Source organism: Paramormyrops kingsleyae, chromosome 5 (genome assembly GCF_048594095.1).
Source record: "Paramormyrops kingsleyae isolate MSU_618 chromosome 5, PKINGS_0.4, whole genome shotgun sequence".
NCBI classification, from domain to species: Eukaryota; Metazoa; Chordata; class Actinopteri; order Osteoglossiformes; family Mormyridae; genus Paramormyrops; species Paramormyrops kingsleyae.
Genome location: NC_132801.1, coordinates 5,600,059 through 5,624,540, shown reverse-complemented (window position 1 = coordinate 5,624,540; position 24,482 = coordinate 5,600,059). Strand labels below are relative to the sequence as shown.

Here is a 24,482-nt window from a genome sequence, read left to right as displayed (position 1 = left end):
TCTAAAAAGCCCGTAGGTGCTCATTTTTGGGCATTGAACACTTCAGACATCCAGTCTGGAGAGCAGGTGGCCATGGGAACCATCCATCCATCCCTTTTCTGAAACGGCTTGTCCTGCTCAGCGTTGCGGGGGCGCTGGAGCCTATCCGGGCGCAAGGCAGGGAACAACCCGAGCCGGGGCGCGAACTCACCGCAGGGCACACACACCCCATTCATCCTGGGAACCATCTCTTCCCAAATTTCCAAATCAAGTGGCGCGCGTCTGTGATCACAATACAGGTCAAAACATTCCACAATTATCAAGAGTAATAGCGTGTGAACACACAGAAACGGAATGTAACCGTCATTATTTATTGTGTCAACAAATCACTTAATTATTTACAATATTACCCTTCGTTATAAATCGCTTAATTAAATACACGCAGAAGGATATTAGCCACCTGATTAAGAGAAGGCTTGTGTAAGTGAGCCTATTTTTAGTATGACTTTGTCTAAGACTCTGAACAGTTTCCTGTCTAATTCCATGGTTTAGATTAATGTTTAAAACACAGGCATTCACTTTAAAAGTAAGATTAGCAGCGGAGACTGAAGTGGGGGGGGTGGGGGGGGGGGGGGGGGTGGGGGGAGTCGACAGTGCAGTCCAAGAAAGGAAATTGGGGCGGTTTTGCTTTAACTGGGAAATGGAAGGACTCATTGCTTTACAATGTGGATGAAGCGTGGTGTGGGGTGGGGAGTGGAGGGAGTGTGTGTGTGTGTGTGTGTATGTGTGTGCAGGGAAAGAGTAGACAAGAGAGACCTTTGGAAGGGAACGGAGGACGGCCCACGGCGGAGAGGCGGAGCAGCAGGCATGCGCTGAGCTGGCAGACCCGGGGCTGGTCCGAGAAGTAGCGAAGAGGGGCGCGGGTGCTGTCTGCGTCCAGGCGGCCGCAGGGAAACTACCGTACGATTCGCCTCTCATTCATGGCGAAGAGGATAGACGCGGAGAATAAAGCAAGGGCAACAAACTAATAAAGAAGACACTGCATTCTGGGAAAGAAGCAAAGAAGGGAGTCCCTTTCGCCATCTCCCAGCGCTTTCTCTCCCACCTCCCGAGGACGACCACCCATTGAAAAGGCACTTGACCATCGTCGCCTATAAGCGATGCGCATTGAATGGAAGAAGAAATAGACAACCTTTTTGTGAAAAAAAACACATTATTTTTAATTTTTCTATTTCTTACATATATATCTATTATATACACTAAACTGGTGTTTTCTTGCGCGCACACGATCAAGTTTATTTTACAAATGGGCGCTTGGAGGCATGATTTTTTCTAATTATTGGAGACGGACATCAGTTATTTATACTGTTCAATAACAGGGACTATTTTCTCCGTCTAATCGATCTTTTATGTTGCTACTCATTTGTTTTATAGTACATCGACAATGCTCCGCAAATCGGCTGCTTAACTCGACGTTTGGATCGCGGGTGCGCGTTTTTCCGTCCGCCTGTCATCTCAAAAATAATACAGCGCACAAAACAGAGAAGTATCGTCGGCAGCGAGAGCGATCCGTCTGTGAAGTGAATGGAAAGTTACACACCAAGGAGGAGAAAGTAGAAGCGATACTCCGAGCACATCCAGAAAAGACGGGCTTTCTCCAAAGGTAAATCCCGGCGTTTCTCACCCTCCCTCCATCCGTCGCCGTGCACTGGGCGTTACACTGGCAGATGTCGCGTCATGTTGCACTTTCTCGTACGATATGTATGGATATGAAGGGCATGAGTGTACGTGTGGAGCCCGATGCATGTAGATGCGTTTGGACTTTTGGCTGGGAAGCTCTAATAATTTTTTTCTCCCATGCGAGTAAACGATGCGCGACCGACGGTGACACCGCCGGCCCGTCGCTGCACTTGTTTGGATGCACGTTTCACTTCAGTGTCTCCGGCATAATCAGTCATAGACGCCGCCGCCTTAAGCGAGGGCGAATGTCACCCGTGTCATTTGTAAGTCCGTCACCCCCACTGGGCGTATCGCCGCAGGTGACTCCGGCTGTCAGCCCTCGCATGCCCGGCTACCTGTTATGTTCCAGCAGAGCGGCTTTAGGTCTAACGGGGGTCCGCCGAGCGAGCATCTGGAGCTGGAGCTCATGCTGTAAAGCACCGTGCTCGTCTTCCTTTGTCATATCTCGTTTTGAGCGCACACCGTGCCAGGCATTTAAAAATACAATTAAAAATGGTTTTCATTAGTAATGACGTTTGAGAAATGGGTAATTTGATGGACGAATATTTGAAAATCGCCAGTGTCTCAGGCAGTTCTATAGTATATAGCCTACTAATAAAGGTATGAGGTAATACTTTATACGATTTCAAAAAACCTCCCATTAAACAGCTTTTTTTCTGTCTCTGGTTGCTTTATTGACAGAACAGTAGATCAGGGTTTTTATACAGGGTAGTCCATGTCACCATATTAACCCATCGATGGAACCATTTCCATTTGCAAAGGGGGAGCGAAAAACTATACACACAGAGACACACATATACTGTATATGTTTATGTGTTTGTGTATGTTTGTTTGTCTGTGCGTGTGTATAGACCGCTCTGAGCGGTCGCGGATTTTCAGAGCCGAGTCGCGACTGACCTGGTCAGACCGGACCAGAGGTCAAACGCGGTCAGGCGATGTATTATTTCATGAACGTCGCGACAGCCTTTCACCCACAAGACACAGTGAGTTAGTTTGCAGCTGGATGGTTACGTCGTTGCCTTCAGCCTGGCTAGTTATCGACACCCTGCCGTGCTTTAATTGAAGTCACTGCCTTCACGGCCGCGCGCCCAGCCCTTCCAGCTGCACGGTCTGCATGCCGCTCGTCTCAGCCTCGAGTTACCCAGTAACCAGGATCCCCGGATCCAAGGCTGCTTGTTTTCCCCGTCTTTCCCAGCGTAGCCTCTACCCGGCTGCCCCTTTCTGTTTGCAGATCCTGGTTCCTCACACACTTCCATCAACACCTACAAGGTCAATATTGATTAAACAAATGGATTACTCAGTGGGGCATTGATCTGATATCATATCACTCAAGCCTGTTGAAGTTTTGTTTGTTTTTATGTATTTTTTAGTACAAAGGCAAACAGATGTGTGCATTAGAATGTGGCTTAAGTACGTAATATCCATCCATCCACCCACCCCTACCTATTCATCATGTGTGTTCTGCTGAGGGTTACATTATATATAATATCATAAGTCGCAAAAATCTCAGAAGGCCTTGTATGACAACTATTCTCATCTTTAAATTTGACATTGTTGTCTTTGTCATGGACATACATTAAAAAGCTGTGCTCACCAGAGCCTTGAATTGTTTAAAATGGCATGTAAAATTGTGCATTATTCATATAAACCATAAGTCTGATTATTAATTGTCCCCTTTTCTTCTATCATTATACATGTATGGCTGTCAGGACTGGGTGGGGTTTTGTTTGAGGTGATGCCACCTTGTGGTTTCTTGTGTGCTGTTTGTAGTCGGGGTCCATCTGGGGGGGGGGGGGGGGGGGGCTGTCTCATTGTCTGCAGGACTGTTTCCCATCAGTCCCGCAGGCTGCCTCTAAAACCAGACCCACTGGTGTGTATCTATCTGCACATGTGTGATTGCCTGTGTGTGTGTGCGCGCGATTCTCACTGTGTGCGCGCGATTCTCACTGTGTGCGCGCGATTCTCACTGTGTGCGCGCGATTCTCACTGTGTGCGCGTGTCTCTGTGAGAACGACACCTTAAGTCCTTAATGTGTGCTGGAATCAAAAGACTGTTAGACAGCAATGCACATCTGAGAGAGAGAGAGATTCTCCCTCGAGGGCTCAATGTTTGCATTTGTATCTAATAATAATGAATAATAATGAGCATTAAAATACATATTTTTTAATAAAGCTGTATGCAAAAAAGCAGCTTGTAAATATTTACCGCCGTAAGCTGTTTGGAGAACGTGACGCCCCAGTCACCCTCAGTGCTGTGATGCGATTGGGCTGTTAGCAATGTGACAGGATGAAAGACCTTGGCAACAGATAGACTCCAGCCTGCTGGACATCGGTGTCTGTATTTCCCAGTTGTTTGTCCATCAGCACACAGCCAAACTCTTCATCTCTTTAGTAGGTGATCTTATTTGTAGTGCATTTTCAACAGGGTCCACTTTTGTCCTCATTATAACATTTTCCATTGTCTTTTTGGAAAAACCAGGAAAATTATTTGAAGGGTCGATCTCTATAATGCTATCATAGCTAGGATGCTGGAAGGATTACTGCTCCTGTGGTTAAATATCAATGGCCAAACCGCTGCCGAGTGCTTGTGGGAGGTGCCTTATAGCCACAAAGGAACCAGTTTGAGAGAGAACTAGGAACCGTACAATATGCATAAGACGAATATTTGTACAACTCACAGTGTAAATACAGTCAACAGTCACTTGGGGATCTGTTCTCAGATCTTGGTACTTATGGGTCTCTAGAAGCTCTTTCATTTGCTCGCAATAGATTTTCAGACGTTTGGGGACCTGCCCTCAAGTCAAGATTAAGGGGTTCCTGTAGTATGAACTGCTCTGTGATGTAGCTTTATAAGTACTTGTGACGGCAGTACATAGCATGCTTGCGTTTCACTTGAGATATGTATCAGAAGCCTTTGTTTAACTTGAAAACGTTACAGGCTTAAAATAAATGAGAATGCACTTTTGCGGGTATTTCTGAAGCGCTGGAGACTTTGAAGGTCCCTGAGCCCTTTGAAAGATGCAGGGGTGTCGGGCGACTTCAATCACGCAGCGAACCATCTGTACCTGACGGTGGCAGCGGTGTTCCCAGAAATCCTCATACAGAGGCCTAATTCTGGGTGGCGGGAAAATGGGAACATGAAAGTGGTCAGGTGACATAAGCGGTACGTCCTCAGGTGCCCAGACGATGACAGTCAGAATTCTAAAGTCGGATTGAGGGTCTTGGATGTTTTGCTGATGGGATTTTCAGGCATGCCTGTAGATCTTCCTTTGGGGAAAAGGTGAATGTGTGTGTGTGGTTCTGTATGGGCAAACTAGGTCAGTGCTCTTAGACTTGAAATTTGAGGTGGGAAGATCTCCTCACAAGTCCCACGTGTACACGCAGTCATTAAATTGGGTCCTTGCAATTATATTAATTGTATTGAAATTATGCTTCAGCTCTTGATTATATAACTCAAGTTGGTATTGTCACGCCACATCCTTCATATCCTCCATTTTCAAGCCAGCTGCATGTCAAGGAATCTTGTGGATCAGATGTATCGTTAGTATGCATGGATCAAGTGTTGCCATGGCAGACAGGTGGAGCATCCGAAGGGAGGCGAAGTGTGTAGGTCCTCAGGACTCCTGCCATTGTGAGCAAAGAGCTGAAGATACAGCTTCGTGACTGGAACCGCCGGCATAAACCAGCAATGGGCCAAAGAAATCGAAAACGGTAAAATATATGCGATATACGAGGAAGCATTTATAGGAAGTACGATCCCGTCGAGTGAGTGTGTCAATGTGTCTGCGCATGGGCATGTGCTTGTATAAACCAGCTGCCTCACACATAGTTCCACCGAGGGGGGAGAGGAGGTCCAGGACAAGCCAGGGAATCTGGCCTGCCTTCCCTGGCCTGCAGAAACTCTGCATTCTTCTTAAGTTAAACTATAACCGCCTTGACCACTAATCACATTGCCGCCTCTCTGCTTCCTCCCCGGGCCTTCTCATTCACGTCTCATATGAACGAAGCTGTACCCACACTGCCCCACTGCCAAATGTACGGGAAACTGACCCCCCACCCCAACACACACACATTGTGGCACATAGCTGTGACATTGTTTGCAGAGAAATGGTTCACTAATGCGCCGTTGTTAGTTGTAGGCCTTTCCAGCTGACATGGTGTCAGCTGATATAATGCTACTTAAATTGGGATACTGTTAGCTGACATGGTGTTGGCTAAGATATTTACAGGACTGCTGTGCTCCTGTTGGCTTGGATGCTATTAGCTTGGGCACTGCTGGCAGAGAAACTGTTATCGATGTCATGTGGCTAGTTGAGACACAAGCTGGAATATAGCTAATTAAGACACGGCGAGCTGATCTACTATTGGCCAAAATGCTTTTAGCTAAACGCAGCCAGCTGGGCCGATGCTAGCAGACAGACCATTAGCTGAGATGCCGTTGGCTAAAATGCTGCCAGCAAAAACGTTGCAAGCCGACAGACTGTTAGCTGAGATGTCGTTGGCTAAAATGCTGCTAGCAAAGATGTTGCGAGCAGACTGTTAGCTGAGACACTGCTAGCAGACAGACTGTTAGCTGAGACACTGCTAGCAGACAGACTGTTAGCTGAGACACTGCTAGCAGACAGACTGTTAGCTGAGACACTGCTAGCAGACAGACTGTTAGCTGAGATGCTATTTGTGGACAGACTGTTAGCTGAGACACTGCTAGCAGACAGACTGTTAGCTGAGACACTGCTAGCAGACAGACTGTTAGCTGAGACACTGCTAGCAGACAGACTGTTAGCTGAGACACTGCTAGCGGACAGACTGTTAGCTGAGATGCTATTTGCGGACAGACTGTTAGCTGAGACACTGCTAGCAGACAGACTGTTAGCTGAGACACTGCTAGCAGACAGACTGTTAGCTGAGACACTGCTAGCAGACAGACTGTTAGCTGAGACACTGCTAGCAGACAGACTGTTAGCTGAGATGCTATTTGCGGACAGACTGTTAGCTGAGACACTGCTAGCAGACAGACTGTTAGCTGAGACTCTGATAGCAAACAGACTGTTAGCGGAGATGCTGCTAGCAGATATACTGTTAGACTGTTAGCTGAGACTGTGCTAGCAAACAGACCCCTAGCTGAGATGCCGCTGGCTCAGCCCTGCCAGCTGCACCACTGCACCACTGCGAGCCTGTCCCAGCATAGCAGGGGTCCCACAGCTGGCTTGTGTTATTATTTACTCGACTGGCCCACACCCTAGACCTCTTGTGCGTACACACAGCGAACACTGGAAATGAGTATGCCTGAAAGAATGCATGAGCGTGGGTGTGAGTGTGTGGGTGCACGTTCGATTATCTGTACATGTGTAACCATGCACACGCCTGCTAGGTGGCATTTGTGCACGTGTGTGTTACGCGTGTGTCCTTGTGCACGAGTGCCGGTTTATTTAGTGTGGGAGACCGCCTGCGTCACCCCTTTTGGAAGTGACGAGAGGGTGGCCTTTTTAAGAAGCCTTTCTGTCTCTGCTGTGGGTTGGACCTCGGACAGGCCGTTTCCCGGCACTGGGGGGGGGTTTAAGTCTCTCTCCCTCTCCCTGTTTCTCGCTTTCCTTTTCTCTCTCTCTCTGTCTCTGGGTGGAGGATGCTGGAGATGAAAGCTTCTCAGTGATTGGGAGGAGCTTGCTGCTCGAGTGAGATACAGGGAAGGGGGGAGAGAGGAGGCCAGAGATATGGGGGGAGATAAAGACTGTCATTTCAATCTTTTTTCAGTGCCATTCGCTTGGGGGAGGGGGGGTATGTGCATTGTGTGTGTGTATGTTCACTTTTGTGTGTGTTTTTGGCACTGCCGGAAGGGGGGTAACTACTCTGTGGGAATCTGGATTCCTCAAGAATGCTCTCCTACTTGCGTGGCATCATACATACCCCCACCCCCCACCCCTGTCACATTTCCAGAAGCTTGCAGCCCGCAGGAAGCAGGCGACCATCCCCAGACTGCCAGCCGGCATGTCAGCCGTCGCCTAATTGGCCTCTGCTGTGTTGACATCTTCCTGTTGTGTTTTGTTTTCATTTTTTTCCCCCGTACTTTCTGCCCCTGCTGTGGCCCCGAGTGCTCCCTGGTGTTTCTGGAACAGGCAGTCTCTCGCCTCCTCCCCCCCCCCTCCTCCTCCTCCTGGGCTCGCACCAAGACGCCACACCCTGGCCCAAGAGCCTCACGCACATCTGGCCCCGAGATCCCCGCTGTTGGGGGCTGCTTTCCAGCAGCCCCTCGCCAGGACTGAGCTGGAATGGGGGAGGTGGACGCTTTCTTTACTAGACGCTAAAATTGGAAGTGCTCTTTTTTTTTCGTTTCTCTTTTTTTGTGGGTGGGTGGGGGGGGGGGGTTTATGAGCCAGGATCCTAAACGGCACAGGGAGGTGCAGGAGGGGCTCCCCGAATGGGCGAGGCTGCTAGGCAGGAAGTTTCCGACTCTGTCCGGCGGGGTTGAGTCACCCCCCCACCCGCCAGCCCCCCTCCGCCCGCCGGGCCCCCTCCTTAGCTATAGCTCCTAGGGTGGTCGATTCCGCAGAACTCCGGAAACGACCAGATTCTTGTGGAAAGTGACGTTTTCGGGGAGGTCACCTGCAGAGGGGGGATTATCCGAGTGGGTTTTAATCTGGCCACCCACCCCTCCAGTGATGATCACGGCATAGGAGTTACTGCATGGTGGCATCGGGCAAAAAATACAGTTGTAAGTTCAAATCTCCAGAAAAAAACCCGTCCTAGTTGGTTACATAAGCGGTGCAGTAAATGGTTAAACCTCCACAGAGCCAGAATCCCCTGCTGCGTTGCCCCTGATCAGCGGTATTGGCCTCCACAGCCCTGGCTGAGGCGCTCAGGGCCCTGTCCCCCCGGCCTGCATGGACAGCGGCCTCTACTGGCCCAGCGGGGGCAATGCTTCTACCCCTCCTGATTGGTGCTGCAAACGCATGTGGGCGACGCTACAGGGGGAGGTCAGCCATAAACTTTTAAGCCAATAAAAAGAGAGATAATCGCTTCACTGCCTCCCTTCGTCTCGTAGACCCCTCTACACGTACGCATTTATTCAGCATGTCCCCACATTCCTTCTCTATATTTTTGCACCCCCCCCCCCAATCCTCTGTATGGCTCAAAGACACGCTCTGTTAAGGACATTAAACCCCTCTGCTCCAGATCAGTAGGCTGCGAGGCTGGTAATGGCCGACTTCTGGGCTTGGGAACAGATTGCTGATCAGCTGTCAGGCGTGCAGAGGCAACCGCTGCGGGTGACACTGTGCACGGCGCAGCGATTGCAGTCGGGGGCCCGTGGATTGCATCACCGACCGCGGCGGGGGGACTGAGCAAGCGAGCTAGCGGCAGGGTGGGGGAGAAACTTTCACATATGTCTGAAGTGCTTTGGCGAGTGAAACTGGTAAACAGAGAGAGAGAGAGAGGGAGGGTCGAGAAGCTGGGAAGGACGGAGAGGAGAAGAGAGGGAGACGGATGAGGGGATGAGGGGAAGGATATTGTATTGTTTGTGCTCCCTCTGCGTTTGATAGCTGTTGTATTTTTGTTCTTTTCCCAGTGAGGCCAACTGGCTCAGGGTGAGAAGAGATGGGAGTTATTTATGTGATCTCTCATAAGGAAGGAAGGTCATTTGGGTTCATATCCATTTAATGGGGGGGGGGGGTTGGGGGTTGGGGGGCGGTGCAGACACTGCCCCATCCTGTCATGTGCCCCCCCCCGGTGGCAGGGCATTTATTAACTCCTCCTTTGTTTTTCCTTTTGTTTGTTTCTGCGTGGTGATGCATTTTGTCCAGCTTTTCCGAGTCCTCCAACACAGAGGGTCTCCAGACAGAGGGGGTCTCGCTCAAACACCCAGTTGGCTCAGCTGATCATGGGAGGAGCGCGGGGGTCGGGGGGGGGGATCCCGGTCCTGGGAGATGTGCGTCGGATGGGTGTGATCGCTGAGCGTAGCTGTAATAAGTCTTGGCCAGTGACTGAACAAATAAATAGTGCTGCTTTATCTGATGGGGTGGAAGAGCCACAAAGCCGCAGGGCGCTGCTCTGACTCACTCAGGTTCAGCTTGGCCCTCACCTGGGCCTCCCGTAAAATGCCCCCTGCTGTCCGGAAAAAGTCAAACGCATGAACGGCGAACTATGCCTAAGGGCATAAACAGGGTTGGGGCCACAGGGCCACTGGTCCTGCCTGAAAGCTGATTGTCTCCTGGAGTGCCCCCACCCCCTGTCAGTCATCGATTCAAAACATATCATTGGCTAATAATAAATTTGGTCTCTCTCTATGAATTATGGCCCCTCTTATGCCCTCCACCTTAAAAAAAAATCCTAGAATCGCCTCTGGATTGTAGGGGAGGCGGACAGGGGTGGGGTTACATCAAGGTAGACCCCCACCCCACGAAGCTGACGGACAAGCGGGTGTCATGTTTCCTGTGGCTGGACCTAAGCCGTGAACCCAAATCGAGGAAAAACACCAAAATACAAGATTTATACTCGGGGATTCTAGTCAGTCTGACAGGTTTCCTTTTTTTAGCTTCAGGCTTGGGGGAGGAAATTTGGCTGAGATGCAAATATGAGAAAAGGTGAGAGATTCGGCTGCCAGTGTTTGACTACCTGCTAATTAAAGGCCTGCTTTTATTAAAGCAACACAAATATATTTGTGACGATTAATATGGTGACTGTATTATGACATTAAAAGACAGAGGGAAATGGAATCCTACCAGCCTCTGCAGACGACGATGTACATGTATGATATTGTTTTATTTTTGTGCAAGTAAACCTGTGGTCTAAAGCCTGTCCTTAAATAAGCCTGAAGTATTTCATGCTGTGGAGCAGAATGAAAAAGCACAAGGAAAGCTATGCTACCGGGGGGGTAGCTATAGGGATTTATGCCCCCCCCCCCCCAACAGGCCGGCTACATTCCCTCAGCACCTTAAATACAGTTTATCTGTTTGTCAGGGTGTTTATTTTCAATGTCACGGCGTGAGAGGGAACACAGAGGCCACGCCCCTTGGGATTTCCACAGAGGCCACGCCCCTTGGGATTTCCACAAAGGCCACGCCCCTTGGGATTTCCTCTTCTGGAAAAAGTCAGCTGGTGACGTTTCGCTCACTCGGGTCCGAAATGGCTGCCAGGCATCTGAATCTCCTGCTGTAGTTTCCCTGGCCATGGTACCTGTGCAGGTACATCAGAGCCGAATAAGTACCCACGTCCAGCGGGGCGCTTCATCTACCCCGCGGCTGTGGTGCCTGAACCCTTTCACCGTTCCCTTCCACCTCTCCCTCCGTCTCATTCTCTCCCTTTTCCTCTTTGCTGACTTAAAAAAAAAAACCTGAAAATGTTAATTTTGGAAGCCGGTTTACGGACACAAAGCAGCTCAGGGAACATTCGCTCGGAAAGTCCGGCTGGCTTCCCTTAAATGGGGCTTCTGACATTCGTGTGGACAGATAAATAGGAGAGCTGTGTGTGTGAGGTCACAGCCCTGCCTCCTGCCTTGTATTATTCCTTGTCTTTAACAATATGGCAGCCGGGGCTACATTTAGCTGCCAGGTTCACTGTGTAGCTCTTTCTCTCTCTCTCTCTCTCTCTCTCTCTCTCTCTCCACTCCAGCTCTGAATCCCTGCTGGCTGGACGCCACAGGTGTCTAGGTAGGAGGCCCTCCTGCCCTCGTCTCTTTCTCCCTTTCCTTTTTTCTCTCTCTCTCTCTCTCTACCTCATGGTCCTACACTTTAAATTCTTCCAACAGGTGTGTTCAGCCCAGTTCACTACTGTCCCGCACAGAATGCATCAGAATCACTCTCTCACTCGCCCCCTCTCTCTCTCTCTCTCACACACACACACACTCTGTCTCTCTCCTTCTCCCTTCTCCCAGTTTTTCTTCCTCAGACTCCAGTCCGAGAAAAGATGGGGCTTTGTCCTGCTTTACTCGCTGTTTTGTTGCATAATGCCTTATAAGGGTATTCTCTCAGGGAAAGAGTGAGACGGACAGAGAGAGAAAGAGAGAGAGATGGAGGGAATGGGAAGAAGGTGAGAGCGGAGCCTCAGGTCACCACGGATAAGATGGGAGTCGGCGCATGAGGAAGTCAGTGCAATTAGCAGCCTCCCAAAGTGGGAGGATATGGGGGGGTGGGGGGGCTGGCACTAGAGGCAGACGCGATGACGAACGGAGGCAGTTAGAAAGCCAAAGAAAGAGAAAGAAGGGGGGGGGGGGAGAGAGAGGCCAGGGAAGGGAGAGGCCAGGCCAGGGAGCAGTGGAAAGTGAGGTTTCCTGTCTGAGAATTGGGCTGGCCGTGGTGGGGGGGGGGGGGGTGAGGGGGGAGGAAAGAATCTCTGTGCTTTTCGCAATGCTGCGGGGGTGGGGGGGGGGGGTTGTGCGGGCGTGTTTGGGGGGGGCGGCTGTTTGAGGCAAAGGAGCCCATGCCGAGTGCCTGTGGTTTGGGTGTGTGACAGGGGGGAGGTGGCTTGTACAAGGTTTTTTGGGGGGGGGGGGGCAGCGATGACAGAAAGGGAGGGAGGTGCCTGGGTGAGGATGCAGGGGGGGGGGCACCACGCAGCACAGGTCACACATCCATTTCCACACTTGCAGCGCCACCTGCTGCTTGTGGCCATGCTGCCCTGCTCTCAGGATACCCAGGGTACAGCTTTCCTGCCCGGGGGGGGCGGGGGGTGGGGGCGTGAGCTCCACAGACGTGTCTCCGCAGGGAGCCAGCCTGGAAGGAAGTAGCTGAGGGTGTTTCATTATGCAGAAGGTGGAAGGTTTGGTTCATTCCCCCGGACCCCATATCCACCCGTAAGGCTCTAATTACCCAGCTTCAGGGAACTCGTCACAGCTCACTGGTGGGAGGTGGCTTGTCGTGAAGCTGGCCCCCCCATCTCCCTCCTCAGCTCCCGTGGGTCGGACAGCCCCCCCCCCAAAAAAAAAAATCGAGCAGCCAGATATTGCGGCACCGCTGCCCAGCTGGGATGCTTTGTGATGGGGGGGGGGGGGGCTGAGGGGACACTGACAGACTGAGACACGGAAAGCAGTGGGAGTGGATGGGGGTAGGTGGAGGGGGCCAGGGGTCTGGGGGCGGCTCCCTGGTGGGGGAGTGGGAGGCCATAACACACCGTGAGCCCCAAATCGGGGGTGTTTATGAGGGGTGAAGGCATGTGTGCATGTATGTGCTGCCGTGTCCGTGTGTGGGCATGTATGTATGTGTGTGTGTGTGTGTGTGTGTGGGGGGGGGGGTCCGCGTAGGTGTTTGTGGGATTTTTTGTGCTGATTAAGAGCCCCCAGATCTCTACATGTTACAAACAATGACAGCAAACTACCGAAAACATATCTGCAGAATCATGCCGTATCATTACATTGTTTGCTTGCTTTCATCCAGTGTGACCTGCACAGCAGAGGAATTTAACAGATTCCTTTTTTTTGAACAGCCTCATGGTCAACAAGGCCAGGTGTTTAGCCTCTAAGCTTCCTGTTGCCGTGTTATAAATCTTCCTTTTACTGTCTAACTGAAGGAGGTTCAGCAAAGTGTGTGGTTCATATGCACTCCCCCTAAAATGGGGGGGGGGGGTCACTGAAACTCAGCAGGGAGTCAGCGTTCCTGTGACTCTGCGGGCGGCTTGGGTTCCAAGAAGGAGACGCTGGCACTGCCACACACACCCCCGACCCCCCCCCGTCACCAGTGGCTCAGACCACAGTGTAACATTTCACCACAATCATGTCTGTTCTGGGTGGACGGTACCACTGATCGGGAATAGGGGGAGTTGGGAGCGACAGGGGCTATGGGGAGGAGGGGAGTGAGTCTGTATGAGAGGAATGATTTACAGCAGCTGTGGCTTTTTTTCCACAAATAATTGTTAGCACATGGGGAGATGGGGCTTGCGAGAGACTCTCCTTGTGAGATACTGGGTCCATCTGTTAATGGGCTCTCTCTGTGATTCACTGTGTCGGCACTGACTGACTGTGCAAGCGCTGACTCTATGTAGAGTCATAGCACAGGTAACGTGACTGTGATCCCCTCGGAGAGGTGGAGGTACTGACTCCTCAGTGACTCACTGTGCCAGTAAGGTTGGGGGCGTTGAGTTGTGCTGGAAAGGGGGGCCTGGGCGTGAGGAACAGGAGCATGCGGGGTCGGAGTGTGGGGTAGGGGAGCGCGGGGTCGGCGTGTGGGGTAGGGGAGCGCGGGGTCGGAGTGTGGGGTAGGGGAGGGCGGGGTCGGCGTGTGGGGTAGGGGAGCGCGGGGTCGGCGTGTGGGGTAGGGGAGCGCGGGGTCGGCCTGTGAGGTAGGGGAGCGCGGGGTCGGCGTGTGGGGTAGGGGAGCGCGGGGTCGGAGTGTGGGGTAGGGGAGCGCGGGGTCGGCGTGTGGGGTAGGGGAGCCCGGGGTCGGCGTGTGGTAGGGGAGCGCGGGGTCGGCGTGTGGTAGGGGAGCGCGGGGTCGGCGTGTGGGGTAGGGGAGCGCGGGGTCGGAGTGTGGGGTAGGGGAGCGCGGGGTCGGCGTGTGGGGTAGGGGAGCGCGGGGTCGGCGTGTGGGGTAGGGGAGCGCGGGGTCGGCCTGTGAGGTAGGGGAGCGCGGGGTCGGCGTGTGGGGTAGGGGAGCGCGGGGTCGGCGTGTGGGGTAGGGGAGCGCGGGTCGGAGTGTGGGGTAGGGGAGCGCGGGGTAGGCGTGTGGGGTAGGGGAGCGCGGGGTCGGCGTGTGGGGTAGGGGAGCGCGGGGTCGGCGTGTGGGGTAGGGGAGCGCGGGGTCGGCGTGTGGTAGGGGAGCGCGGGGTCGGCGTGTGGTAGGGGAGCGCGGGGTCGGCGTGTGGGGTAGGGGAGCGCGGGGTCGGCGTGTGGGGTAGGGGAGCGCGGGGTCGGCGCGTGGGGTAGGGGAGTGCGGGGTCGGCGTGTGGTAGGGGAGCCCGGGGTCGGCGTGTGGGGTAGGGGAGCGTGGGGTCGGCGTGTACAGCTGCGTGTTGAGTGTCAGGACTTGGAAACCTTCTGCTTTTCGCCTTAGGGGGGGTCGGGGCGGGGCCGTGAGGCCATCTGGTTTAGATTGCCGACATTCCTGTGGGTGAGTTTGCGAGCAAAGGTCAGAAAGGGGGCGGGCGCAGGCCGGGGGTGTGGGGAAGGTGTCAGTGTTTGCCGACATACCAGGGAGGCACTGCGTAGGTGACCTTTGTTTTACCATAAAGAGGACAGAATTTTAAATGGCGATCAAAATGTCCAGCACACTTATCATCTTCCGTATTTATGGATAAATCCAAAGTTAATACCTTTAAAAATAAAAAAACGAAGAAATATTGTTTTTTTTCTGCTGAGCAATATATACTTCAGTATGGTAGCTGGTGACGCAGTGGTTAGCAGCGTAGCCTCACGCCACTGTGGGTTGGTTTGACTCCCACCTCAGGTCCTCTGTATCTGCTGTTTACTTGTTCTCTCTGTGGCTGCACAGCTTTCATCTGGCTGCTCCAGTTTCCATCCGTATTCTAAAACCATGTATCTGCTGAACTGCTCAGCTGGTGCATTTAAATTGTGTTATGGTGAATATGGTTTCTGTGATGGCCTGGAATCCCGTCCTGGGTGTCCCCTGCCCTCTGCTTACTGGAATGGGCCCAGTCACCCCTAACACCTACTGGATAAGTCGTCATACAAGATGGGTGGATGGATGGGCTTTGTGTTTGTTTTGTCTAATAATTGCCTAGATATAATTATTTATATCCTAAGTATTCTTTAAATAATTGCACTGATGATCTATGTGTGTTTTGAAATTTGTTTTTTTGTTTCCAATCTATTCAGTATTTTATGTACAGTAGGAATGTAATTGGCCATGTCTCTGGCTGACCACCTCTGTGATTGGCTCTCTGTACAGGTGGAGGGCGGTACCTGGGCGTCATCTCTGGCTGACCCCCTTTGTGATTGGCTCTCTGTGCAGGAGGAGGGCGGTACCTGGGCGTCATCGCTGGCTGACCCCCTCTGTGATTGGCTCTCTGTGCAGGAGGAGGGCGGTACCTGGGCCTCGTCGCCTGGGCCCTGGGCCGCAGCCATGCTGTCCGTGGACGAGCCACTGGACCTGAAGATTCCCAGACGGGGTAACGGGCACGATGGGGGCCGGGGCACGCCCAGCAGCTATGCCCCCTCCATCTCCGCACCGCTCAGCGCCTCGCGCTTCCGGCGCTACCACACTGCTGATGACGGCATCTCGGTCATCGTCCCCACATCCCCGGCCTCCCCGCCCACAGGTCAGCGCATCTCCTGGGGTGGGGGTGGGGGGGGGGGTTAAAGTGACATGCTTGAACCCAGCAGCATTCCACACAGGAAGGGTAAAAACGACAAACAACCGCATCAGCTCCAGCACATTGCTGAGGTATTATAATGTTTAAACCAGTACCAATCCCAGCATGAATGGTTCGATTACCAATAACAATCCAAATATAAATGGCTAGATTACCAATAGCAATCCCAGTATAAATGACTAGTTTACCAACAGCAATCCCAGTAGATATGGCTAGATTACAGTAACAGTTGCTTATGGAAATTCAGCTACACCCCATACCCCAGTTTGAACATACTGACTTTTGCTGTAAAATACTGGCTTGTCAGTGATTAAATGAAATATTGACTGGACCATGTGGTGTATTGAGTTGCAGCTGCAGTATTTTATCGTGTGCAGGTAACAGGTATCTGACACGTAAGTGTCCAGTTTATCACCCGCCCTGCCCTTCTCCGCCAGCAGGGGTCCCTCAAGAGAAGCTGGAGCCGCACACCCCCCCTGCCATCGACCTCAGTGTGTCTCCCTCCTCCCTGCACACCCCCTCCCCGCCGGACCTGTCCATCTGCAGTGGGGCCACCTCGCTCTTCTCCAGGGTGAGTGGGCGTGGCCTCCAGGACACTGCCTCAGGGTGACGGTTACTAGGCAACTGGTACATACTTTGTATTTATTGCTAAATTTTAAGCTTTGACTTTCCAAGAGTCTCTGTGGTTGACCTGTCAGGTGCTGGTTCCCAGCGATGATAGTTACACCACTTCTTACACATGTGACCTGCCTAGAAGAGTTTGCAGCTGACAGCCCCTGTGAGTCACGATAGGCAATCTCCAACAATTATAAATCACTGAACCAGAACAGTATTATGTGGTGTGCTTCGCTACAGTGCATATAGCACTGAAGTATACCAAACCATATTATACCAAAACAGTATTATGTGATGTGCTCCACTACAGTGCATATCGCACCGAAGTATACCAAACCATATTATACCAAAACAGTATTATGTGATGTGCTCCACTACAGTGCATATCGCACCGAAGTATACCAAACCATATTATACCAAAACAGTATTATGTGGTGTGCTCCGCTACAGTGCCTATCACCCTTAAGTATACCAAACCATATTATACCAAAACAGTATTATGTGGTGTGCTCCGCTACAGTGCCTATCACCCTTAAGTATACCAAACCATATTATACCAAGACAGTATTATGTGGTGTGCTCCGCTACAGTGCATATCGCACCGAAGTATACCAAACCAAACTATACCAAAACAGTATTATGTGGTGTGCCCTGCTACAGTGCCTATCACCCTTAAGTATACCAAACCATAGTATACCAAAACAGTATTGTGTGGTGTGCCCTGCTACAGTGCCTATCACCCTTAAGTATACCAAACCATAGTATACCAAAGCAGTATTGTGTGCTCTGCTAACTGAATTTAATAAACTTAAAGATACGTTTATATAGATTAAGTTTATATAGTTTATATAGATATAAGTTTATATAGATTACTAACTTTTGAGTGTCACCAAACACATCTCATTAATATTTTAGCCATACTACTAATCTGCTTAACAAATTATGGGTATAAATAAACATCCGCATAGTACCAAAAAGCTGGCATCCAGCAAACGTTTAGCTTGTCATCTGAAGCGCTGGTGATTATGCACAATATAATACTGATATGATTTGGAGCATCCCGACCCAAACCTTAATCATAAGTAACCAAACTACATACGAGACTTTGGCATTTTTAGTTTTTTGATTGCAGTCACAGATCTTTCTGAGATCTGAACCTGAGAAATGGTCCCCACAACGTCAAAATAACAGGTTTTTAATCACATTATGGAGGACATTTGGTCCCCACAATGTAATATAAACCTAAAGCAGACACACACACACACACACAATGCAGCAGCAAAACGCCAAGTCCCTGGTGTCCCCACGTGAACCCGAATGGCGGTGGGAGGGGGCCGGCACAGGGATAATGGAAAACGTCTCTCTGGAATGTGACTGAAAGCCCTCACTGGAGATGGGGGGGGTTGGACAAACAGGTTGCTTCTTGTATTACTGAGGAGATGGCATATGACGGGGTAATGTTGCCCGGGGTGGGGGGACGGATAATGCATCCAACATGGGCTGGAAACGTGGAATCCTCTCCATGAGTTTGTGTTGGACTCACCAGGCTTGCGTGAGATCCGGAAAACCTTTCCATTTCCGGCCACCCTCCCGTGACTCCGATGGAGCCTACTTTCAGTACACGGCTGTTTGTTCTGGAGTGTGTGTGGGGGGGGGGGGGGCGGCTTTTTTAAAAGGGTCCCCCTTCTCAGGTTTCATTGGAACCTCCGTGGACCCCCTGAGGCGGGGGGGGGGGGGGGGGGGGGCTGTCGGGAATAAAGCAGAGAGGTGGACTGTTTCATGGACATTAAGCTCAATTCCTCCTGACATGTGACAGAGAAATAAACTACTGAGGTCAGACACAGTGGAGCGTAAACATCAGCCCGACCCAGAGCATAAAACGCCAGGAACTGTATAGATTGTGCTGCTGCTGTATTGCTAGGTGTGCGCCGTCTGCATGGCAACCTCTATAAACAGTATTTGCATAAAAAATATAGAGCCAGTAAATTCTTGCCTTTAATCCTCTTAACGGGAGTCCGAGCATTCTTTCCCACACTCTGCCACATTCCTTTTCTCCATACCTCCATTCACCGCTAATTTTCCTCCCATCTTCTTGTCTAGGACTCCGCCTACATTCGGTACTTAGATGGTGGGGCCTCCCCTCAGGCATTCCAGTTCTTCCTGCCGGTCGGCGCCGGGGGCGGGTTCCACCTGCCATCCTCCGTGTTCATTGGCCAGCCCAAGGAGACGAGCGCGTCCCCCGAGCTCTCTGCGGATGAGCAGCTTGCCTGCCGCTGGACGAAGGTGAGGAACGAGGAAGCGTCATAAAACGCACAAAGTCCAGAGTGACGTTCAGCTCTTGGAAAGGGGTGGGGGCTCTTACGAGGACTCAGGTTTTCAAAAAAACTCGGTAGTTTTTAACTGCAAACATGCAGGGTTTCTGCAGTTCCTGTTTAGATAGCCTTATGACCCCCCCCCTCCTCCCCCCATAGTGCCACCTGCTCTTCGACTCCCTTCAGGACCTGGTGGACCATGTCAATGATTTCCACGTCAAGCCTGAAAAGAATTCTGGGTACTGCTGCCACTGGGAAGGCTGTGCCCGGAAAGGGCGGGGCTTCAATGCCAGGTGTGTGTGTGTATGTCTGCTCTCCCTCGCATCTGCATGCCTCCACATCCGTGTGCGCCAATGTTTGCCTTTTGAGCATTTCGCTCTCGGAATAGGGAGACTTGGGTGTGTCCGTCAGCCTTAGGTGAGGATTTGTGTGTGTGTGTGTGTGTCTGTGGATTAGGTTTATTAACTCGTGGGAACCGAATGTAAACATTGTGGGGGCCATTTTTCAGGTCCCCACAAAGATCTGTGAATGCAGTCAAAACAGTAAAAATGCCAAAATTCTCGTATTTTGCTTGTGGTTTGTTATTTATGGTGAAGGTTAGGGTGGGGTTAGGGGTTAAGGTCGTCGTGTTGGGATTAGTGTTTTCCCCATAGAAATGAATGGAGAGTCCCACATAGATATAATTACAAACCTGTGGGTATGTGCATATACCTTACTGATCACATACACCGATCTAATGCTTGTTAGTGTACGCTGTAAGTGTGAGTACATTATGCACTATCTGGGTCACGGGTGTGTCTGCAAGTCCAGTGTTTCTCAAACTGGTCTTCAGGGACCCCCAGACTGTCCATGACTGGAGGAGCAGATTGACAAATACTGTGCTAGACATATATGAAGTGGGGAATGTCCCAGTATGTGACCCCACCCCCATTTGCCCAGGTACAAGATGCTGATCCACATCCGCACCCACACCAACGAGAAGCCCCACCGCTGCCCCACCTGCAACAAGAGCTTCTCCCGTCTAGAGAACCTCAAGATCCACAACCGCTCCCACACAGGTGAAGAAGAGCTTCGTGCACACATATCTGTACGCCCACTCACACACTGAGCCTAACCCTCCACCCTCTGCCTTGGCTCCCTGTCCGCCCCCCCAGGAGAGAAGCCCTACATTTGCCCGTATGAGGGCTGCGACAAGCGCTACTCCAACTCGAGTGACCGCTTCAAGCACACGCGCACGCACTACGTGGATAAGCCCTACTACTGCAAGATGGCCGGCTGCCTGAAGCGCTACACGGACCCCAGTTCCCTGCGTAAGCACATCAAAGCCCACGGGCACTTTGTGGCCCCGGAGCCAGTCCCACGTGGCAGTGTGGGGGCTCTGCTCAAGGGGGCGGAGCTGCCCTATGTGGGCGGGGCCCACATCGTCATCCCAGGCGCTGGTGCTGCCCTCCTGCCTGGTCTAGGTGGCTCACTGCCATTTTCTGCTCTCGGGTCCCAGGGGATGGACCCAAGCTCGCTGCCCCCCTCCCGCTCTGGGCTAGCCAGGGCCCCCATTTTCTCCATCAATGGTGGGTCCCTGGGCTTGGGCAAGTCACCCCTCCTGTCTCCGGCCTTCTCTGCTCTGGGCCTTCCCATAGGGGCGGAGCTAGGCTTGAGGGGGAGGGGCCACATACGAGCTAGGTGGGGCAGTGTCAGAGGAGAGAGGAGCGAGGAGGAGGAGGAGGAGGATGCCGAAGGGTCTGAGGATCTTCCGGGGGCTGTGCTTAACCTCTCCACTGGGGGCAGCCATGATCCCCTGTCTTGGGTGGTTATCCCACCAGGCACGGTGAAGCTCAAACCGACCGTGGTTAACTGACCCAGAGTACTGGGGGAGAGTGGGGCCAGGCAGTGGGGTGGGGCCAATGGGGGCAGGATCATTTAGGGAACATGGCATGAGGTTCGAAGCAGAACCACACAGTTTTCGAGAAAAAAACAGTCCAATCATTCCTGAACTGACCAAAGACAAGAGCAGTGGACCAGCTCATCTGGGGTGAGCACACATACCTCTACTCCCATCAGGTGTGGGAATCCACCAGTAATACCAGTAGGGGACCTGGGGCTGTGTATCAGCAATGGACTGCAGCGAGCCATAGTGCTATAGGCAGAACTGCTGGTTACCGTCAGTCTGATTTCCGCTCCACACACGCACACACACACACACACACACACACACACAGGTTTGTATTCATATCTTTGTGGGGACTCTCCATTCATTTCTGGGGGCCTAACCCTAACCCTAACCCTAATCCCAAGAATGACAACCTTAACCCCTACCCAGCTCTAACCTTAACCATAAATAACCAAACAAAACACAAGGCTTGTGGCATTTTTAATTTGCTCATTACATTCAAAGATTTTTTTTTATAAAAATGGGTTTCTGAAAAAATGTCTCCACAAGGTCAAAGTAACAGGTTTCATCACATAATAATAGATACTTTATTGATCCCTGTGGGGGAATTCTCTTTACGTCTCCCCCAGCTTGATCTCTGTAGGTGAGAGAAAGCTGGCAGTGAAGGGCAGCCCCCTGCTGCAGTGCCCAGGGAGCTGGGGGTTAAGGGCCTTTGCCCAAGGACCCGCAGACATGCTGAGGCTGGGTTTGAACCGGTGACCTTCTGATCACAGCCACAGAGGCTTAGCTCACTGAGACACACATTGCCCCCATGTAATACATACGTTATCGTTATCTTTCTGTCTCTCTCTCTCACACACACACACACACACACACACACACACACACACACACACACACACACACACACACACACACACACACACACACACACACACACACACACACACACACACATACCTGTTACCTACCAAATGACTGATGTGAAGTTAAGAAAAAAATTGGCCACTTGAGCACAAACTATGGCAGTGATACAGTGGTCTGTCTAGATTTTTTTGTTTTACATTTTCTCTCCAGCAGTTCTGGAATCATCAGTGTGATGGTTCAAATCCTCGTTTGCTGGATGTAACTGGGGAGTCAAAGATCTGTCTTGCTGTGGGGGTGTCCTGCCTTGTTCTTTTTCAAGTGTGGGTTACAGACATCAGTAAAGTTAAAAGACAAGCCCAGGCTTTCTTGGCAGGTGGGGCAGAAAAGCATCCACCTTGACCAGGCAGCAGGGCGGCGAAATTGAGCATGGATCAACACTGATCTGACGACATGTCTCAAACCCACAGGCAGAAAAGGGCAGAAACAGGGACACTCCCATAATTCTTTTAGTTTTCACAACAGTCCCCACCACCAATAACAGTTGCCCCATTATAAAAAAAAGACTCCTTAATGAGATGAGCAGATCTGTTTTGTAATACAGGCTACATCTGCTGGCCAGCGGTTTTGACAGGGGGTTGTTAAAGAGCATGTGCAGGCCAAGTCTGACATTCAACAGTTTTAACTGTCATTATGTATTGATTTACATTTGAAGCCATCTGTCGCCCCCTGCTGGACTCATGATGCATTGCACCCTGCCCACCTGTATGGACCAAGCCTAGAACATTAACAAATGTTTACTGGGATATTCTAGTTCATTTTAACGCGAAATGTAGTTCTGTGGATGTAAAAGAGTCTTATTATGAACCAGGAACGGGTGCTTAAAAAAGATCAACTAGAAGCCCTGCTGCTGTATCTGATGTGTTTTAGTTACTTATTCAGCTGTATAACTTTGATAAATGTAACAGAAAAACGACACGCTAAATGACAGAACTCACTTACACTAGTAATAGTGAGTAAAATATAACGACGACAACATGTTGTGGCAAAGCATCACTGACCAGTTCTTTGAAAGGCTGGTTTTGTGTCATAGCATCTAGCGTAGCATAGTGGGTGTTTCACCTGTCGAATCCAGCAGGGGGTGCAAGTGGGTTGGTAAGCCCTGATCCCAGACTCACGCCAGCACCGATGTAAAATACTACATTACGTGCAAGTGACATGGGGTGAGAAACTCCAATCACCCAGGACATTCCCGCGCACGTGCTCCTCAGTCTGATCGACCGTGTTGTGATTGTCGAGAACGGTAATAATAATCGTTGTTATTCATTTCCTAGTTAGACGAGACATTGCTTCGTTTTCTTTGTTTTGCTCGTTTGTGATGGCTGCTCTGCTTTGGACCTGCCCCTTGGAGAGAGGCGGGCGTGGGGGGCTCTCTGCCCGGGGCGGGTCCACATCGACACGGACCCGACGCGGGCTCCACACCTTTCAATACGAAATAAGCTGTTTAGACGTACACATTAACCCTTATGACATTTTGAGGGAACCTCAAAGCACTTTGCGTGGATGTAGAGCGAACGGGCCCACGATCTGTTGGACCCAAGCAACAGGGCCAACAGAGAATTGAAAAAAATCCATAAATAGACCATCCATACACTAAATATTTGTGGACATAAAACTGAGGGCCATTTACAAAGAAAACATTGTATATGAAACATACACCTAAATTCCCTAGTGTATATAAAACACTCCCCAGTCTTTGATAAAGCTATAGTGTATAATAATGTAACTGCGACCTGGTAAAATGGCGTGTGGCTCCCAGCCATGCATTTAGCTATTGTGAGGTACTTTCAGATTATGCTGAACTGCTTGTATTTCCATGCTGTAGGATACTGTCAGATCACAGTGCCCTCTTCCTTGCCCAAGATGAAATCGTTTGCTTCTTGCAGGGGATGTCACGGTACAACGATTACAACATCAGCCAGAGGAATAATTCAGGCATCCTCCCCACCAACCCTGAATATGAGTATAAAAATCTGGCTATTAAAAGGGTTTCCAGAGTCGCTGGGGAGGGATGTCAGCTAGAATGGGGTATCAGTGCGCAAAGGGTTATTGTTTGACGACGGCCAAACAAGGCCAGTATCTTGATTTTTTTTTGCACATTAAAATATTTTAATATCAGTATTTTAAATGGTTCTAAGTGCCTTCTATTATAAGTGAAAAAAAAACAGACGGACTACGGTGTATGAAATGACTATATAAATATATAAATATATGTATATTTTCCCAGCTCCACGTTCTGAGGCAGGATGTGTAGAAGTGTTGAGTCTCCAGTTGGTACCATATAGCTCTGTGATCCTGTTTTAGGGGACGTATATGACCTTGACGATGGTGTGTGACGATGATGATGATGTCAGTAAAAAAATGAATAAAGATGAATTTGATACTTTGTTTTTGTGCATTTATTATAGTCTTAACGGTGACACAATATATTATGTAGTGACTCTGTACCATGTACTGGCAGTTATATAGTGTTCATTATATAGAAGTTACAGAGCAGACTGTGACTATTATATAAGAACATAAGAAATTTACAAATGAGAGGAGGCCATTGGGGTGATCAAGCTCAACAAATAGCTCAAAGTTGCTAAAATCTTATTTAGCTCTAATTTAAAGGAACCCAGGGTTTTAGCTTGCCCTACAGTAACAGGAAGACTATTCCATACTCTACACGCCGTGTAAAGAAGCGCTTTCTCAAATCCATTTTAAAATGTTGTCCCTCTTATTTCCACTTATGGCCACAAGTTCTAGTATTTAAACTAATATTGAAGTAGC

At 50.6% G+C, this 24,482-nt stretch overlaps 1 protein-coding gene across 3 annotated transcripts; it reads left to right on the top strand.

The window, feature by feature from the left end:
- The first annotated feature begins 785 nt into the window (after positions 1-785).
- On the top strand, positions 786-24,096 carry LOC111860573 (zinc finger protein GLIS2-like). 3 transcript variants are annotated; one of them, XM_072711958.1, is made up of 7 exons: positions 786-1,642; positions 15,611-15,917; positions 16,409-16,542; positions 18,687-18,869; positions 19,058-19,191; positions 19,838-19,956; positions 20,053-24,096. In XM_072711958.1, exons 2-7 carry the CDS (start codon positions 15,722-15,724, stop codon positions 20,751-20,753), a joined length of 1,467 nt encoding a protein of 488 aa, XP_072568059.1. In that variant the 5' UTR covers positions 786-1,642; positions 15,611-15,721; the 3' UTR covers positions 20,754-24,096. The 3 variants fall into 3 exon arrangements, with proteins under 3 accessions (XP_072568059.1, XP_072568058.1, XP_072568060.1); XM_072711957.1 differs by having other exon boundaries at positions 787-1,642; positions 15,674-15,917; XM_072711959.1 differs by having other exon boundaries at positions 788-1,642; positions 15,674-15,917; positions 16,412-16,542.
- The last annotated feature ends 386 nt before the right edge of the window (positions 24,097-24,482 follow it).